Source organism: Hemiscyllium ocellatum, chromosome 17, assembly GCF_020745735.1.
Source record: "Hemiscyllium ocellatum isolate sHemOce1 chromosome 17, sHemOce1.pat.X.cur, whole genome shotgun sequence".
Lineage (NCBI taxonomy): Eukaryota > Metazoa > Chordata > Chondrichthyes > Orectolobiformes > Hemiscylliidae > Hemiscyllium > Hemiscyllium ocellatum.
In genome coordinates this window covers 1,292,121-1,307,342 of record NC_083417.1, presented here as the reverse complement: position 1 = coordinate 1,307,342, position 15,222 = coordinate 1,292,121, and the positions used below count along the sequence as shown (strand labels likewise).

The 15,222-nt window shown below is 43.6% G+C and overlaps 1 protein-coding gene across 1 annotated transcript in view; it reads right to left on the bottom strand.

Annotated features, from left to right (window-relative positions):
* The window catches only part of cbfa2t3 (CBFA2/RUNX1 partner transcriptional co-repressor 3), a 127,771-nt gene that overhangs the window by 24,894 nt on the left and 87,655 nt on the right, over positions 1–15,222 (bottom strand). The window contains exon 7 of the mRNA XM_060838314.1: positions 14,267–14,358. Coding sequence (XP_060694297.1) covers positions 14,267–14,358 — 92 coding nt within the window. The remainder of the gene's footprint in view (positions 1–14,266; positions 14,359–15,222) is intronic.

Genomic DNA, 15,222 nt, shown 5'->3' with positions numbered 1-15,222 from the left:
TGATTGGTCATTGGGAAGGAAGATGGACAGGTTAGGCCAGGTTAAGGTGGCAGAATGGAGAGGGAGGGCTGGACCTGGGATGACATTGGTGAGTAGAGGTGGGAGGGGTTGGGGGTTGGGAGGGGGTGGGGGGGTAGCGGGGTGGAGATTTGGAAGCTGCTGAATTCTATATTAAGGCCATAAGGTTGTACGCCACCGAGGTGGAAAATGAGTAGTTTTTCCTCCAGGTTGTGTGTGGCCTTATTTTGATGATGGAGGAGAGCCAGGATGGACATGTCATCAGGGGAGTGGGAGCTGAAATAGATGGCAACCAGAAGGTGGGGTCCATTGCTGTGTACGGACCATAAATGTTCCCTGAAGCTGTCCTGGAGTTTGCGCTCAGTCTGTCTGATGTAGAGACCACTTCGAGAGCAATGGATGCAATAAATCAGACTAGAGGAAATGCAGGTGAATCTCTGCTGGACTCAGAATGATTCTGTGGGGCCTTGGGCAGAGGTGAGGGGGGAGGTGTAATGGCAAGTTTTACACCTCCTGCAGCCGCAGGGAAATGATGCCAGGTGTGGAGAGAGGTGAGTGGAGAGTGTGGACCTAACGAGACAGTCATGGAGGGAATAGTCCCTGCAGGAAGTAGATGGGATTTGGGGAAGGAAATAATTATTTTGGTGAAGTGGTGAGACTGCAGGTGGCGGAAATGGTGGAGGATGATGTGCTGGATTTGGAGATTATTTGGGTGGAAAGTGAGGACTGGTAGACTCTATCCATGTTGTGGCTGGGGGCGGGGGGATCGCGGGGAGGAGTTTGAGGGCAGAGGTGTGGGAAATGGAAGAGATGCAGTTGATGGTATTGTTGATCACGGGGGAGGGGAAATTATGATCCTTGAAGTAGGAGGATATCTAGGATGTCTCAGAGTGGAGTCGTTCATCCTGGGAGCAGATACAATGGAGGCAGAGGATTTGGGAGTATTGGATCACATTTTTGCAAAGGGGGTTTGGGAGAAGGTGTAGTCTAGGTAGCTGTGGAAGTTGGTGGGTTTGAAATAGATGTTGGTGCTGAGTCAGTTGCAAGAGATGGGGATGGAACGATCCAGGAAGGAGTGGGAAGTGTTAGAGATGGTCCAGGTGAATTTGAGGTCAGGTTGGAAGGTGTGGGTAAATTTGGGGCATTGGTGAGGCCACACCTGGAAGATTGTTTGCGGTGTTGGTCTCCTTATGTGTTCTCGCTACAGAGGGACTGCAGTGAAGATTTACCAGACAGATGTCTGTGATGGCAGGACAAACATGAGGAGGAGTTGAATTTGGTTTGATTATATTCACTGGAGTTTAGAAGAATGAGGAAGGATCTCACAGACACTTCTAAATTCTAACAGGAGTCTAGAACTAGAGGGTATGGGTTTAGGGTGAGAGGGGAAAGATATAAAAGAGATCTAAGGGGCAACGTTTTCACACAGAGGGTGGTACATGTATGGAATGAGCTGCCGGAGGATGTGGTGGGGGCTGGTACAATTGCAACATTTAAGAGGCATTTGGATGGGTATATGAATAGGAAGGGTTTGGAGGGATATGGGCCGGGTGCTGGCTGGTGGGACTAAATTGGGTTGGGATATCTGGTTGGCATGGATGGGTTGGACCGAACGGTCTGTTTCCATGCTGTGCATCTCTATGACTCTATGACTAGACAGGAATAGATGCTGGACGATGCATGTTCCTGATCGAGGGCAAGTCTGGAATCAGGAATCACAGTCTCAGGATAAGTGGTAAAACTGTTAGAACTGAGATGAGAAAAACTGTCTTCACCTAGTGAGTGGGAAGCCTGTGGAATTCTCTGTCACTGAAAGCAGTTGATTTAATGAAAGAATTGGATGTAGCACTTGAGGCTAAAGGGACCAAAGGATATGGAGGAAAAACAGGAACAGGCGATTGAGGGTGCTGAATGATCAGCCATGATCATGTTGAATGGTGGAACAGGTCTCCCTCCTATTCCTGCTCCTATTTTGTAACCTACCTTTCCCAACTGAAAAAATACAGCAGAGCCAGTAGCAAAGAGAATTGATGTGGGAGATAAGGCCGCGACGCCACATTTGGAAAAGAAGGCTGGGACAGAGCAATACCAAAAACAATTTACAAAAAGAGGCAAAACCAGGAAGAACACAAGGCTTACCCAGTCTGGCCTGTATGTGACTCCAGAGCCATCGCAATGTGGCTGACTCTGTACTGCACTCTGACATGGCTTCACAACTTTATTGTCACAGTATTCCTAGTCTCTCAACTGCTCTTGTAGCTACTGTGTTTATGGTAGGTCCAGTTTATTTTCTGGTGAATGATAATCCCAAGGAAGTTGATAATGGGGGCTTCAGTGATGGTAACACCAATGAATGTGAAGAGGCAATGGTTAGATGCTCTCTTACTTGAAATGGTCTTCATCTGGTACTTGTATGATATGAATGCTGCTTTGCCCCATGTCTTTTTAAACCTGGATATTGTCCATGTCTTGTTGCATTTGAATGTGCACTGCTTCAGTATCTGAGGAGTCACAAATGGTGCTGAACATTGTGCATTCATCGACAAACATCCCCCACTTCAGACCTTATGGTGGAGGGAGAATCATTGATGAAGCAGCTGAAGATGGTTGGGCCTAGAACACTACCCTGAGGGACTCCTGCAGAGATGTCCTGGAGCTGAGTTAACTGACCCTCCCCAACCACAACCATCTTCCTATGTGCCAGGTATAACTCCAACCAGCAAAGAGTTTTTTCCCCCGATACCCATTGATTCCGGTTTTGCTCAGACCAGTTTTGCCACACTGGATTTCAGCTCCTTTGTCCATGTTTGGACCAAGGCTGGAATGAGGTCCTGGCAGAACCTAAACTGGGCCTCACTGAGCAGGTTATTGCTGAGCAGGTGCTGCTTGATAGCCCTGTTAAAAACACCTTCCAAGATGTGGTAAATGAAAGAATTGTCAATAACCAAACAGATAGAAATGATAAACAGATCATGAGAGGAAGGAGTAGATTGTGTTCATCTAAGAATCAACTGACAGATAATACCAGACTTTACAAAGAGAGTGAAAGGACAAGACCACAGGCACTGTATCTGAGTGCATGTAATGGACAGTGCATTGAGTACAGGAGTTGGGATGTCACGGTTTGGCCACCGCTGGAATACTGCGTTCATCTCTGGTCTCCCTACCATAAGAAGGATGTCGTGAAACCTGAAAGGATTCAGAAAAGATTTACAAGCGCGTTGGTAGGATTGGAGTGTTTGAGCTATAGAAAGAGGCTCAATAGGCTGGGGTAGTTTTCCCTGGAGCGCCGGAGGCTGAGCGGTGACCTTACGGAAGTTTACAAAATAATGAGGGGCATAAGTAGGGTAAATACACAATGTCTTTTTCTGGGGTGGGGGAATCCAAAATGAGAGGGCATCGGTTTAGAGTGAGAGGGGAAAGATATAAAAGGGACCTAAGGGGCAACTTTTTCATGCAGAGGGTGGTACGTGTATGGAATGAGCTGTCAGAGGAAGTGGTGGAGGCTGGTACAATTACAGCATTTAAAAAGCATCTGAATGGGTATATGAATAGGAAGGGTTTGGAGGGATATGGGCCAGGTGCTGCGAGGTGGGACTAGATTGATTTAGGATATCTGGTCAACATGGGCAAGTTGGTCTGAAAGGTCCGTTTCCATGCTGTACATGTCAACGACTCTATGTAGTGTCCAAAAGTGGCTAAATTGAATTGGCAAATTAAAGAATAGATCAATAGAGATGCAATGATAGATATTTAAGAGGGAATGTCAGAATACTTAGAATACATCATTCCAACCAGTGAGAAACATTCCAAAAAGACAGACCCCACTATCCGTGGTTAACCAGAAATGTTAAAGATAGTATCTCACTTCAAGAGAAAGCATACGTTGTCAGTTCTAATATAACGTGATAGTTCCGCTCTCACATAATCTCACGTTAAAAAAAGCTTACAATACTGTGACATGTAAACTAATGGGGCCAGAATTGCTTTATTGCTAATACAGGGAAGGCAAGTTTGTGTTCTATAAATAACAGTCTAAATTCTTCAATCACGTTAAAGCCAATTTGTGTTGCAGAAACGCACATTATAACCAGAGCCAACTGTCATTGTGCAAAGACATGGCAGGACAGAACGTTAGACAGAATAGGAAAGAAAGCAAAGAATGACCAAAAAATTAATAATGTTGGCATAATTAGCACATAAAAGAAAGCTAGTCAGAAAAGTAAAAGCAAATAGAAAGCGTTTTTAAATGTTTCTATAAACATTTAAATAAAAAGAATGAGTTAACAAAGTGAGCATCAGACCTACAGATAGTGAAACTGGATAACTAATAATAGAAACTAAGGAGATGACATTTAAATTGAACATGTATTTTGCATCATTCTTCATTATAAAGTATACAAGTAGCATTGCAGAAGCTGCAATAGATCACAAAATGGCAGAGAGGGAGGAACTCAGGGAAATTCCAATCACCAGAGAAGTGGGAATGATTAAATCATTGGATTTGGGACTGATATGTATTAGGGTACTGATAGGATTTTGCCTAAAATCTGAAATAAAGTAGCTAGTGAGACAATTAATGCATTGATTTTAATTTTCCAAAAACCCCTTGATTCAGGGACAGTCCCATGAGATTGAAAGAGAACAAATGTAACTCCTTTATTCAAAAAACGTAGGGAGACAGAAAGCAGGGAACCTAACATTTGTACTGGGAACGTGTTGGATGATATTACTATATTAATATTAGTGGGGCACTTGGTTAAGTTCAAGATGATCACGGGAGAGTAAATATGGTTTTGTGAAAGGAAAGTCATGTTTGACTGATCTGTTTTCGTTCTTTGAGGGAGTAATGCAGGCTTTGGATAAAGGGGAACTGGTTGCTATATGTAGACTTTCAGAACACATTTGAGAAGGTATCACACTAAAAATTATTGTGAAAAATAAAAGGGGTGAAGGGGATAACATATTGGCATGGTTAGAAGATTGGCTTGTTAACAGGAAAGCAGAGAATAGGTAACAATGGGTCTTTTTCAGGTTGGCAAGATGTAGTGAATGGTGTGCCACAGGGATTGGTGCTGGGAGAATGTTTGAAAATTATTTAGTGAAGTGGTGGAAGGTAAGTTGATAAATTTGCTGACGATTTGTAAATTCATACGAAATTAAATTAGAACATAGAATCTAGAAAATAGAATGGTACAGGACAGAACAGGCCCTTTGGCCCTCAATGTTGTGCTGACCTTTTATCCTACTCTAAGGTCAAATGACTTACCATTCATTGTACTAACTCCCGTGTGCCTATCCCAGAGTTGCTTAAATGTCCCTAATGTCTCTGACTCTACTCCCACTGCTGGCAGTGCATTCCACACACCCCCCACTCTCTGTGTAAAGAATCTACCTCTGACATCTCCCCTAAACCTTCCTCCAATCACCTTAAAGTTATGCCCCTTCATGATAGCCATTTCTGCCCTGGGAAAAGGTCTCTGGCTGTCCACTCTACTTATGCCTTTCATCATCTTGTACACCTCTATCAAGTCACCTCTCATCCTTCTTCACTCCAATGAGAAAAGCCCTAGCTCCCTCAACCTTTCTTCATAAGACATGCCCTCCAGTCCAGGCAGCATCCTGGTAAATCTCCTCTGCACTCTCTCTAAAGCTTTCACATCTTTCAGATAATGAGGCAATCAGAACTGAACACAATATTCCAAGTGCGGTCTAACCAGGGCTCTATAGAGCTACAGCATAACCTCACGGCTCTTAAACTCAATCCCCCTGTTAATGAAAACCAACACACCATATGCCTTCTTAACAACCCTGTCAACCTGGGTGGCAACTTTAGGGACCTATGGACCTAAAGGATCCCTCTGTTCCTCCACACTGCCATGAATCCTGCCTTTAACCTGTATTCTGCATTCAAATTCAACCTTCCAAAGTGAATCACTTCATCCTTTTCCAGGTTGAACTCCATCTGCCACTTATCAGCCCAGCTCTGTATCCTGTCAATGTCCCGTTGCAACCTACATCAGCCCTCCACACAATCCACAACTCCACTAACCTTCGTGTCATCGGCAAACATAGTAACCCACCCTTCCACTTCCTCATCCCAGTTATTTATAAAAATCACAAAGAGCAGAGGTCCCAGAACAGATCCCTGGGGAACAGCACTGGTCACCGAGCTCCAGGCTAAATACTTCCCATCTATTACTACCCTCTGTCTTCTATAGGCCAGCCAATTCTGTATCCAGACACCAAATTTCCCTGTATCCCATGTCTCCTTATTCTCTGAATAAACTTACCATGGGAAGCCTTGTCAAACACCTTGCTAAAATCCAAATACACCACATCCACTGCTCAACTTCATCGATGTGTTTTTACATCCTGAAAGAATTCAATAAGGCTTGTGAGACATGACCTGCCCCTCACAAAGCCATGCTGATGATCTCTAATCAATCTATGGTTTTCCAAATAAACATAAATCCTGTCTCTCAGAATCCTCTCCAATAATTTTCCCACCACCGACATAAGACTGACTGGCTTATAATTCTCAGGAATATCCCTACTCCCTTTCCTGAACAAGGGAATAACATTTGCCACCTTCCAATCATCTGGCACAACTCCAGTGGACAGTGAGGGTGCAACGATCATTGCCAAAGGCGTAGCAATCTCTTCCCTCAATTCCCGTAGTAACCTTGGATATATCCCAACTTGTGAAGAAGACATAAGTGAAGAGACAAAAACATCCCAGTTTGAGTATGATGTGGGAAATATGAAGACTTTGTAGCAATTGGTACAACTGATTGCCTGCTCGATCATTCATGAGACAATTGAGAGTCAGCCACCTTGCTAAGGGCCTGGAGTCACATGTCGGCTAGATCGGGTAAGGATGGCAGAATTTCCTCCCTGAAGGTCATTAGTAAACCAGATGGGTAACTCACCACTTCACTACCCAGAACCTGTCCCACCATCTACAAGGCACAAGTCAGGAGTATGATGGAATACTCCCGACTTGCTGGGAGATGGGTACATCCCCAACAACACTCGAGAAGCTTGATACCATCCAGGAGAAAGCAGCCCGCTTGATTGGCATTACATCCACATACATCCTCTCCTGCTCAGTAGGAGCAGTGTGTACTATCTACAAGATGCAATCTGGAAATTTCCAAAGATCCTTAGACAGCACCTTCCAAACACACATCCACTTCCATCTAAAAGGACAAGGGCAGCAGATAAAAGGGAACACCAACCCCTGCAAGTTCCCCTCCAAGCCACTCACCATCCTGACTTGGAAATATATCGCTGCTCATTCACTGTCACTGGGTCAGAATTCTGTAATTCCCTCCCTAGGCAACTAGGAACGGGCAATAAATGCTGGGCCAGTCAGCGATGCCCATGTCTCATGAATGAATTTTTTTAAGTTCCCAAATTTGATCCCATGACACCACCATTTAGTTTAAAATCCTCTTTACTTCCCAGCATGTAGTTTGCAGGAACAGCAGCTCCTCGTTCTGGTGAAGATTGACCCATTGGTATAGATCCCCCTGGGGGTCAGTGCACTACAAACTGGAACACAGGTCTCACACACCAGGCCTTCAGTGATGTATTCATCTCTCTAATGTGATTTGCCCTCTGCAAATTTGTACACGTCTCAGATAATCACCCAGAAATTATAGTTCTCCTTTTTAATTTGGCACCTGGTTCCTCATACTGACTATACTGAACCTCCTCCTTTGTCTCGCTCATGTCACTGGTATCTACATGCACCACAATGACTAGATCCTTTCCTTTCCACTCACTAGCCAGCAGATCTTCCAAACCTTGGCATCGATAAGCACCACAACCATCTGGCCTTGTGCTCTCTGATGTTAATCTGTCCACGATACTGTTCTTTACTGCTACATTTCTTTTTACCCTGTTGAAGGCTCCCTATAGCTACAGTGCTGCAGTCAGTTAGCTCATCTACCCTGGAGCCAGAGAAGCTGAAAGAACGTTCAACCTGTTGGACAATTGTAAAGGCAGAGGTTCCTGCCCTCCTACCCACTCTGTCCCCTTCCCTGCCTCACTCACAGTCATATGTGACCATCCTGGGACACTGAAGAAATGAGTTCACCTTACCCTAAGAACTGGAATTGCTTCCTGATACCAAGAATCCAGGGAATTTATCCTTTCTCTGTTACACTACAGTGTCTGTAGTTCAACTTCCAACTCAAACCTTAGCCAAAGCCTCTCAAAGTGAAACACTTGCTGCACTCTTGTTAGCTCTAGTCCAAACTGGCACCCAGAAACTCCACACGCGGCAAACATGACCCACCATTTGTCCTGCTTAATGCTGTCAATTACAGACCTGTAAGACACAGCATGAGAAAGTACACCATGCAACAATCACCAGGCAGGAGCGTTCCCTCCCACTTCAGCGGTCCAGGACATTCAACCTCAGACCTTCAGGTGACCACCCTCCAGGGCGGACTTCAGGACAGACAACAACACAGAGTGGCCAAGCAGAAGCTGAGAACCAAGTTCGGTACCCATGGGGATGGCCCCAACCGGGACCTTGGGTTCATCTCACACTACAGGTGACCCCACTGCACCACACACACACACACATACACACACACACACACACACACACACACAGTCGCAGACAGTCACACTACAGGTGACCCCATTGCACCACACACACACACATTCTCTCTCATAAGCTCTCTCTCTCTCACACGCTCATTCATACATTCCCACACTCACATTCACACATGCACCCTCTCACAGACCTATACCCCTTTACACTCACACTCATATACATACACAGACTCTCACACACTCATACACACAAATAAGTTTGTGGTGTGAATTTGTACTGGCAGAATTACATTTTATTTTGCTCAAAAACTGCTTAAATCCATGTAAGATTCTGTAAATCCATTTTCAGTCTGAACATTGGGACTCAGACAGCCTCACACAGGGCAAAAACAGGGTAAAGACAAGGACTGCAGATGCTGGAAACCAGATTCTAGATTAGAGTGGTGCTGGAAAAGCACAGCACGTCAGGCAGCATCCGAGGAGCAGGAAAATCAGTGTTTCTGATTCCTGATGAAGGGCTTTTGCATGAAACATCGATTTTCCTGCTCCTCAGATGCTGCCTGAACTGCTGTGCTTTTCCAGCATCACTCTAATCTAGAGCCTCACACAGGGCACCTCACACCTTCAATGTATTATCTGTGCTGACAGGACACCTATCGTTAAAGTTCACTTGAGGATGTAACTTGAAAAAAGTTCTGGGATTTACATATGAAAGAACTGAAACCAACATGGTCATTCTAAACAATAACGGACTTAACAAACAAGCCAAGTCTTTTTCAATATAGAATTTCAGTTACATCACACTGTAAACTTTTGCTATAAATTCTGTGTCTTACGATCTTATACTCCATAACCACCTGATGAAGGAGCAATGCTCTGAAAGCTAGTGCTTCTAAATAAACCTGTTGGACTATAACCTGGTGTTGTGTGATTTAAGTAATATTAACAAATAAGATGAACTAAGTATTTGTGATGTTGGTAAGGTTTATTAGAAGCAATAGAATCACAGAGATGTACAGCATGGAAACAGACCCTTTGGTCCAACCCGTCCATGCTGACCAGATATCCCAACCCAATCTAGTTCCACCTGCCAGCACCCGGCCCATATCCCTCCAAACCCTTCCTATTCATATACCCATCCATATGCCTTTCAAATGTTGTAATTGTACTAGCCTCCACCACTTCCTCTAGCAGCTTATTCCTTACACATACCACCCTCATACATTTTCCCACATTGTATTCCCGCTGGTCATATCCTTGTCCACTCACCTAACCTGTCCATAACCCTATCTGCTGGCACAGTCATACTCACAACTTTCCTTTTTACCTCTCCGTGCCATCCACAAGTTTTGCTTTATTATATTCACTTCCCTCATTGAGTCATTAACATGCCTTGTAAATAATTGGGATCCCAGCACTGCTCCCTGTGGCACCTCACTAGGTATAGGGTGCTGTCTGAACCCTCCCCCTATCCTAACTTCTTGTCTTCTACTAGTTAGCCAATCCTCTATGCTGCCTCAACACCAAAAGCTTATATCTCATATGGCTTTCCAAGTTGTACCATGTCAAATGCCTTTTGGGAATCTAAATATCTGCCATTTACCGGTTCCCCTTTATCTACTTGTTTCTTACTGCCTCAAAAAATCCTATTAAATTTGTCAGGCGTGATTTTCCCTTCATGAAGCCATGGTGACTCTGCTCAGTTATATTATGTATTACTTATTGTTCTGCTAATACAACCTTCCCAGTAGACAGTGTCCCAACAAATATTAAGTTAATTGTTCTTTGTTGTGTGTTTTGTCTCCTTTTTTTGGATAAGAGTAGTTTATTAGTATTTAGTAAAGTTTATTAACAATAATACACTTAATTAAAAAGTTAATAAATGACATCTCACTCGTGCAGATTCTGATTTGCATGGGAACACCATAGGGCGTGGTCAGCTGTAGGAGCTGGAGCTGTGTGTGGTGGAACTTGAGCTGGTGCAAATGTGTTGCTGGTCAAAGCACAGCAGGCCAGGCAGCATCTCAGGAATAGAGAATTCGACGTTTCGAGCATAAGCCCTTCATCAGGAATAAGGAACTTGAGCTGGCATCACTACAGTGTATTTGTCAGGTTATGAGTGAAATTAATATTTATGGATATGGTCACCCTACAGCTTAAAGAAAATGAATGGTGACTGCTATCATAAAGGACAGGTTGGTAACATACTCCCATATTCCAGCTGTATTGAGTTCTGCTCACTGGAGAGGGATCAATAACAAGAAGTGATGATAGGCAGGTCTACCTGCACCTATATTCATGACTCCGGGATAGTGTGTTGTCTCCCTGGTGACAGGATCAATGGTATTTCTTAGTGGCATCCTGAGGGGGAGGGGGTGATAACAGCCAATGGTGGTGGTCCACATCAGGATGAACAACACAGGCAAAAAGAGGAATGTGGTCTTATGCACAGAATTACAGGAGACAGGTAGGAAAATAGCAAGCGAAAGCTATAATCTCCAGATTACTCCCCGTATCACACACAAACAAATACAGAAATAGAAGACTCAAGCAAACAAATGCCTGACTAAATATGATGCAGAAGGGAGGGCTTTTAATCTTTGGGACGTTGGGACTGAATCTGGGGAAAATGGGACATATACAGCCTGGAGGATTGCACCTAAACTGAGCAGGGACTGAGTTCCTTGCAGAGTGTTTTGTTTGTGCTGTTGCAGAGAGTTTTAATGAACCTATAAATTCTGTGTCTTACGATCTTATACTCTACAACCATCTGTTGAAGGAGCAGCGCTCTGAAAGCTAGTGCTTCCAAATGATGATATCAAAGAGAAATACCATGATATACGGAATACTGGGTGAGATAGATAGCTCAGGAAATGGGATAGTAATTTAGCAGGTGGGTCAGAACAAAGGACAAATAATGAAGTCTAAATTAAGCTGAATCAAGGCATCTATGTGAATGCATAGAATATGGTAAATGGATTGAAATACAGGCACAGATTGTTAATTAGAAACATAATGCAGCTATCACAAAGACCAGGATCAAGTAAGGGCAATGACACCAGGTCAGGCACTTTAACCTCACTGGTGCAGAAACAATCATCAACACAAAATGTGGATTAGTTAGCAAAAGGTAGCGTTGATTTTTTACAAAAAAGCATCACATTTAACTTATTATGAAAAGCATCATATTTAACTTTCTGGAATTTTTTGAAGAGGTAGCACAGAATATTGATAAGCAATGCATTGGACGTGGTGTGCATGGACTTCCAATTGGCATTTGATACAATGCCACACAACACACCAGAGAGCAAAATTAGAATTTATAGATTAAAAGAGACAGTAGCAATGTGAATAAAGAATTGGCAGAGTGATAAGAAATAGAATAATGGTTAATGGCTGTTGTTTAGGCTGACTGAAGGTGTAGAATCAAGCTGTTAAAGGGGGCATTGTTGGGGCTCATGCTTCTTCTGATAGATTAATGACCTAGACCTTCATGTAAAGGTAACAGTTTTGGGCATTGTGAAACCCGGAAGCATTGTGAACTATGAGAGAACAGTGTAGAACTTGAAGAGGACATAGACAAGTTGCTCAATCACAGAGCAGATGACAGATTAAGTTCAATGTGAAGAAATGTTCCTAATCTGCATGTTCATACGTAAGGTTTATGTAAGTAGGAAGAATGTGGAGAGGCAAGTTAATGTAAAGGGTAAAATGCTAAATTCTCCTACGCAGGAGCAGAAGAACCTGTGTGTCTAAGCACATATTTCACTGTGTATCGCAGGAAAGGCTATGAGCGCATTGCGTAAAACATACAATATCCAGGTATTATTAATAGGGGCATGGGGTACTTGAGGAAGGAGGCTGTATTGAATTGATATGAAATATTGGTTCAAGCCCAGCTGGAATACTACTTCCAGTTGTAGGCATTGCAGTTCAGGAAAGATGTGAAGATGTTGGAGACAGTGTGGAAGAGATTTATGAGAATGATTCGAGGGAGGCGGAACTGTAGTTATGGAGATGGATTGGAGGAAGTAGGTACAAAAACCAATATTGCTGGAGAAGCTCAGCAGGTCTAGCAACACATGTGGAGAGAGAAACGGAGTTAACATTTTGGATTCAGTATGACTCTTCAGAGCTGGAAGAACAACATCTTACTTTCTGCTCGGGGAGCCTGCAGCCTTCAGGTCTCATTACTGAATTCAACAAGCTTTGGACCTCAGCATCTTCTTCCAAGTCCTTTACTGACCCCCCCACCAGACCCTGTCATCTGATGGATGCCTTCAGATGAACTCATTCCTTATCCCCATTTTCAGCTTTTCCAGAAGGAGGAATACTGGACTCGAAACATAACTCTGTTCCCCTCTCCACAGATGCTGCCAGACTACTAACTTTTCCAGTATTTTCTTTTTATATTTCAGACTCCAGCATCTGCAGTAATGATTTTTTTAAGAGTGCAGAGATTTAAAGTAATTAAGAAAAGAAGCAGAAACAATGTGAGAATAAGCTTTTTTTCCCATGTAGCAGATGGTTACAGGATGGAATCTGACTAGTTTGGGATAAGTTCAGTTGAAACATTCAGAAGGCAAGTAGACTGTTATCTGAGAAGGAAGTTCTGAGGAAGGGTCATCAGACCCGAAATGTTAACTCTGATTTCTCTCCACAGACACTGCCAGACCTGCTGAGCTTTTCCACCAACTTGTTTTTGTTTCTGAAAAGGAAGGTTGAGGAGACTTGCAGCAAGAAGGCAGGAGAGTGACGCTGAATGAATTGCTCACTTAGAGCCAAAACAAACTGTGGGCTCTGGCCTTTCTCTGTCCTGTTCTGATTCTGTAATAGAGGATGTTGGGTAATGTAATTGAGCAGGGAGAGCATTGAGTAAAAAGTGAGGACTGCAGATGCTGGAGATCAGAGCTGAAAATGTGTTGCTGGTTAAAGCACAGCAGGTCAGGCAGCATCCAAGGAACAGGAAATTCGACGAAGGGCTCTGGCCCGAAACGTCGGATTTCCTGTTCCTTGGATGTTGCCTGACCTGCTGTGCTTTAACCAGCAACACATTTCAGGGAGAGCATTGGACTAGTTGAGTCTGAAGATCTAATGTGAATGAAATTGGAAGGAAGAAGGATTGAGGTTGGGGTGATATTGCAGAGATGTAAGTAAGTATCATATGTTAATGATATATTGGCAGGGCATCCAAGTTACAAACTAACCAGTTTTACCTGAGGTGGTGGGTGGGGAGTGAGCTGAACCTGGTAACTAGGGATCAGCATTTGTGGCTGGGAAGAAAGACTATGGCTTTGGTTTTTCCAATATTTAATGAGAGGAAATTGGCTCACCTGGTGCTGTGTACCCAACAAACCATCTGAAAAGAGATAGAGTCAACTGTTTGAGAGAGGCAGTGAAGTAGATAGAGCTGGATACTAACAGATCCTACACTATCCCCAACACTGTCCAGATTAGGATCTTTAAACGAGGCACTGAGGTGAGATTCCAGAGGACAATCAGCATCCTGTATCCAAGGGCCTTTGGAAACATTCTCAGCCTGAATCAATTTCCCCCAGGAGAGACGGTGAGGAAAACAAAAATGAGTAAAATTACTCAACAGCCAGCTCTCTGCTTCAGCTCATTGTAGAGCAAACTCACCCAAGCTCAACAATATGTGTAATCTACTCACACCTACATTATCCAGGTTCTTCCATTCCTCTGCCCACTCCCTGTCCGTCAAACGATGACCAATTACATCTTCTTGTTGGGATCTGTTTAATCTTGGAGCTGCAATGACATAAAACACCAACATTAGCGAAGGTTGGTAACCAGACTGCAGCTGCCTGTAAGCACAAACCAAGCCCAGACTCACTGACCAAATACCGGACACCACAGGGTTCACAAAACTCCAGGCTTTCAGTCATTACCCACATCAGACATGGCACCAGCAGATGGGCTGTTTCTCACCGATATCACTGTTTGGAGCAGTGCACCATATTTGTAATTTAAAGGGGTCCAAAGCACAGCTCAGGATCAAATAAAATATTAGTGTTCGGAACAGTTTAGTTCAGACAGAAGACATGGCCACAGAGAAGGGGAGAGACAGTGGCTAGGGACCAAACCAAAGGGCATGCTGGTGACAGAGAGTGTGAGTAATTACTGACTGATAAGCTGCTGTCAGAGTTTTAAAAAGTGCTTTCATGGAATGTGGGTGTTGCTGGCTGCATTAGTACCCATTTATAACTGTCCTTGAGAAGGTGATGGTGAGCTATCTTCGTGAAGTGTGTACTCTTTGAGAGGAAGTGATGGTGTCACTGGGCTAATAATCCAAAGAGTTAGCCTAATCACTTGGGGGTATGGGTTCAATTCTTACCAGGGCAGATGATGTAATTTAAGTTCACTAAAATCTTAATTAAAAGCGAGCCTAAAGTATCACTGTTAGTTGTGATGGAAAACTAGAATTGAAGAATTGTGGAGTTGTCAGAGTGGGAGGATGAACATTGGAACCAATAACAAACACAGACAAGAGGATGTGTTCCTGCTGGCTGAAGTTAGGGAGTTAGTAGGAGGTTAGCAAGCAAAAGCCCAAAGGTGGTAATGTTCAGATAGCCCCCTTCCCTCTATCATAAGGTCAGAAGTGGGGAATGTTTG